This window comes from Cariama cristata, unplaced genomic scaffold (genome assembly GCF_000690535.1).
Source record: "Cariama cristata isolate BGI_N322 unplaced genomic scaffold, ASM69053v1 scaffold29632, whole genome shotgun sequence".
Lineage (NCBI taxonomy): Eukaryota > Metazoa > Chordata > Aves > Cariamiformes > Cariamidae > Cariama > Cariama cristata.
Genome location: NW_009603700.1, coordinates 2,634 through 6,959, shown reverse-complemented (window position 1 = coordinate 6,959; position 4,326 = coordinate 2,634). Strand labels below are relative to the sequence as shown.

At 53.1% G+C, this 4,326-nt stretch overlaps 1 protein-coding gene across 1 annotated transcript in view; it reads right to left on the bottom strand.

The window, feature by feature from the left end:
* The window catches only part of ETV3 (ets variant 3), a gene marked incomplete at its 3' end in the record, with an annotated part of 7,155 nt that overhangs the window by 382 nt on the left and 2,447 nt on the right, over positions 1 to 4,326 (bottom strand). The window contains exons 3-4 of the mRNA XM_009695312.1: positions 3,073 to 3,188; positions 2 to 507 (exon numbers count right to left, since the gene is read on the bottom strand). Coding sequence (XP_009693614.1) covers positions 2 to 507; positions 3,073 to 3,188 — 622 coding nt within the window. The remainder of the gene's footprint in view (position 1; positions 508 to 3,072; positions 3,189 to 4,326) is intronic.

Below are 4,326 nucleotides of genomic sequence, written 5' to 3'. Positions count from 1 at the left end.
GCAGGTAGTGTTTCATTTCCTCGGGGTTAAAAGAGAAGCAGCTGCTACCTGTGAAAGGGCTGAGGCCCGGAGAGGGGCTGTAGGAGAAAAGGGTGGGAGTCAGGGACAATGCAGGAGAGATCGGGACGTTTAGGACCCCGCCGCGCCCCGGCAGAGGGGACACGGCAAAGGGGCTGTGAGGATCCGGGTAGATCCCGGGCCTGGTGAAAAGAGGGAGCATAATATCGGGCTTGCGCTTCTGGTGGTTGACACTACCAGCGCCCACAGCGTTACGCGAAGCCATGAGATCCACGCCACGGCGCCAATCCGAGGAGCCATCCTCCAGCTCCGGCATGTCCGGCTTCCTCTCGCCGCCGTCACCCAACGCTTCTGGGTTGGATGGGACCAGGGACCCACCGGAGAAACGACCGGGCTGGGCATCTTCGGTGGGAGAATGGCTGTCCAGCGGTGGGAAATGGAAGCGGGACGAAGCCGTGGGGACAGGAGGAGCGCTCTGCGGCACGACACCTGGGACAGGGAGGGGAAAAGAGAAAAGAGTACGGGAGAGAGTTAAGAGCGCGGTTGCCGAGGGAGTTAAATCGCAGGTAAAGAGCTGCTTTTAGGGCTGTACCCGCAGGCGTTTGGAAGAGCAACACAAAAATACCATGCACTATCAACAACGCAGCAGACGATTAGATGGGAGGTGCCTTTCCCATTAGCTCCCTTCCCCTGCACAGCTCCAGTCTCCTCTGCCCACCTCAAAACCTCGCCACTGCTGGGGATGAATCTTCTCCTCCCTCCGCCCCGGCTGAGGTTTCGTGAACCGCCAGTGCCACTGAAATAACTTCCACTTTCGGACGCCCTCCCCTGACCTCCTCGCTCTGGTTTAACCAGAAAACACCTCGACGACGGTGCGTTAGGAGCACGGTTGAGCAATCGTGCTCGAATGCCACCGGCAGAAGCGCTGCTGGTAAACCTCAAGCTCTCGGGGCTGACTGAAAGTCACTGATTTGTGCTTTTCTGGGAAGACAGATTCTCTCCAACGTTTTTGCCGGTAACACTGCCAGCTCTCGCTGGCTCCTCTTCCACCGCCGTGCCTACGGAGCCGCCCCTCTACGACTTAATCGTGCCGTAACGAGCCGTATTGAGGCAAATTCTTCCACCTGCTTTCTCACCTCCGTAACGCGCCCGTCGATTCTCCCTTCCCTTCCAAACTGCGCGAGGGAAGACTCGAGAGAAGAAACCCGATTCCAGTGCCCCAAACAGGTTTGATATCCCAACCCCCATCCCAGCCAGAAGGAAAGAAAACAGGTTGTAATTAGACAAGTGCATTCCAGTTCTCCAAACTTCTTTTTTTAAATGCATGCCCCAGAGATAGGAGGGAGTGGCTGCAAACAGGGAAAAGGAACAGCAGTGAGCAATATTGAGCTGGAACTGCCCAGACTCGTTGCTGCAAGTAATTATAGATTTGCAGCGCAGCTTCATACTACATCTTACACCCCCATGCTTTGGCTAAGGACTCCTGGAGAATATATTTCCTTCTCCCCACTGCCATAAAGGCAGCGCGTCCCACACAGGTGAAGCAGAACGCCTTTATGAATATTTCTATTCTCCCAGCCTTGTTTTGGGGTTACTGTTTGCTTAGAAGACAATGCCTTAAAATCACATTTGTGCTCGCGCCTGGCTGGGACTCCCCAGGGGCAGGGGAGGGACGCAGGTCCCTTCACCTGCCAAGATCGATGAGCAGGCACCGCTGTACGCAGGCAGAGGCTACACGAGCACCGATGAGAAATATTCTTGCCCACACGTAGCCTGTTTTTCTCAGCCGCCGGGGTTTCAGAGTCAACATTCAATCCCCACTTTCCCCTGTTTTCTCCCTACTAGACCAATCTTCAAGGCTTCCCCTGGGGCACTCTTCGCGAGGTGAGAACTAAGCGCCCAGTGCTGTGAGAAAGGCTGGTTCAGGCGTCTCTGCGTTCACACTTTTTTTTTTGCTGCGGAGAGTTTGCAGTCTCGGGCCTCGCTGTAATGACTTCCAGAAGGGTTTGTTTTTTTGTGGGTTTTCTTTTTTTTTTTTGACGGACTCGACGGCCACTAATTTCCCTGGTTGCGTGGTGGCTGTGCAGTTACGGAGGCAATCACTCCAACTGTAGAAATCTAGCTACAGAGGAGGGACTTAGTGCCACCAAAAAGGATCTTGTGAACAAAGGACCCTCTTCCAGAGAAACCACAGCAGCACTGCTGACTCTGGGACAAACCCGGAGTCAACTCCTGCTACTTCTCCTGGCAAGAGACTCAAAGGCCTTTTAGGACGAGAAGGGAACAATTACGCTCCGTTCTCAAACTCTTTTTCGTTATCCTGAATGTCAGCACGCCGTTCTGCCGCAGGGAGAATCGAGAAATACCTGTGATTTTAGTCAAACTCGGACGAGTTACTGCTCTTCTCTGGAAACTGCTCTGCGCTCGCTATTACGTTTCTCTGAACTCTGGATAGAAGCTGGTTAAGAAAAGCTCCTTTTGATTTAAAAGGAGCCACACTGAAGCAAACAAGGGGCCTTTGCAGAAGCAGGGAGGAGAGCAAACTGCTGTTAAGCTGCAAACTTTCTGATAGCGCTCACATGCATGCCTTGCCACGCACCTCTAAGCTCCTTGTCAAGGCGGCTCACATTTATATGGCACCATAAACTTACGTTACAAGCATGTGAGTGAGGCAAGGTCCCTGCAACAGAACTTAAACCCCTCTTATCCCAAGGACACCTGCCCCCCTGACAGCAAAGCAAAGCAAATCTGTGACACCCATAAAGACAGTCCAACAAGCAAGCTCAAATAGGAAACCAAAATGTCTCCAGTCTCCCCTGAAGACAACCACAGATGCGTCTGTGACAAACCCGAGGGAAAGAACGCTCCAGATAAGGCTTTATCAACGTCCAGACATTCCCACCACAGCAACGCTGATTGCCCCGGCAGTCTTTCAAGTGGAGGAGATGACTGATAGGGGATCTGCAGAGGCTGCGGGGTCGGTCCCGGCCCCGTTCCACACGTCAGGAACGGTGGCAGTTAGAAACAGCAGCCCCGACCCCCTCCCCGACTCACCATTAGGTCGAATGTTAATGAACGGGTAGTTGGGCATCACCAGCTTGTTGAAGTTGAACTTGTAGGTAAACCTTTTGCCTTTTGTCTTGTGGAGAATCCTCTTGTTGTAATAGTATCTGTTAACGAAAGTTAAAGAGATCGATCAAAGCACGTGGTGATCTGTTTAAAGCTCTCGTTTCTTTTAGCGCCGTCAGCATCCACCTCTGATGTATCTACAAAAATGAAGCTGCCCACAGAATTTACGTTACTAATACAAGAAAACAGTCGTCGATCGGGAAGTTTCCAAACAACACGCGCTCCTTTTACAACACGTTCTTCAGCAGCAGGTTTCAAACCATTTTATAGGTCATTACGTTCCTTCGAACATGTGGGAAAAGGTGAGATCCTGAAGGGAAGCAAAAGCTGAACAACAGGCCGAGCCTGTACATGCTGTTCTCACCCCTGTCCAAACTGGGACCAGTGCCACGGGCTAGGGGGGGGGGTGTCTCGTACAAGCACCCCGCATGGTGTTGGCACTACCTCCCTATTCCCATCCGCACAAGTGCCCTGCGGCCAGCGAAACGCTGACGGTCGCCCCACGTGGGCTGTGACTGCCAGGGGAACGTTACAGGACCCAAAACAGAAGGGGAAAATTCAGGTGAACCCGTGCTAAGACACAGAATCTCAAAGGGAGGAACGTGTACCTGGGCTGGGGCAGAATAACACTCAGTGCAATGACAGAGCTGAGCAAAACAGACCCCATCACCCAGATAGCCTCAGATTTGGGTTTTATTTCAGCAATCTGCAAGGCCCAGGGTATTGTAACAGCGTACAGGGCATCAGGCTGGATATCGGGAGAGCTAGTTTCCGCTGCTCTCATGCCTGTGAGCAAGTTGCTTCCCTTCTGTTCACTCATTCACACCTTTGGATTAAAAACACGCCTTCGCGGGCAGTGTCGATCAGGGCTGCGGAGGGCAGGCGCTTGGAGCCAGCCCCGATGGCCGGCCAGCCTCCCTTCCTCACCTTCACGGCACCGAACAGAGGCAGAAGAACCCGGCCGCAGAGACAAGGGGTATAATCCCCACCGCAGCCTCCTCCCCGCTTACACCAACCACTGTTTGTCCTCAGCCTCCTAATACTGGTGTACAAACAAAGGTGTTACGCATCGGTCATCGCCACCGTTCTAGATTAACACACATTGCCTGTTGCCACAGCGTGCACCAAATAGAGCGGGGCCAGCTCCGAGAAGGAGCCACTGATCCCAACTCAAAGTGG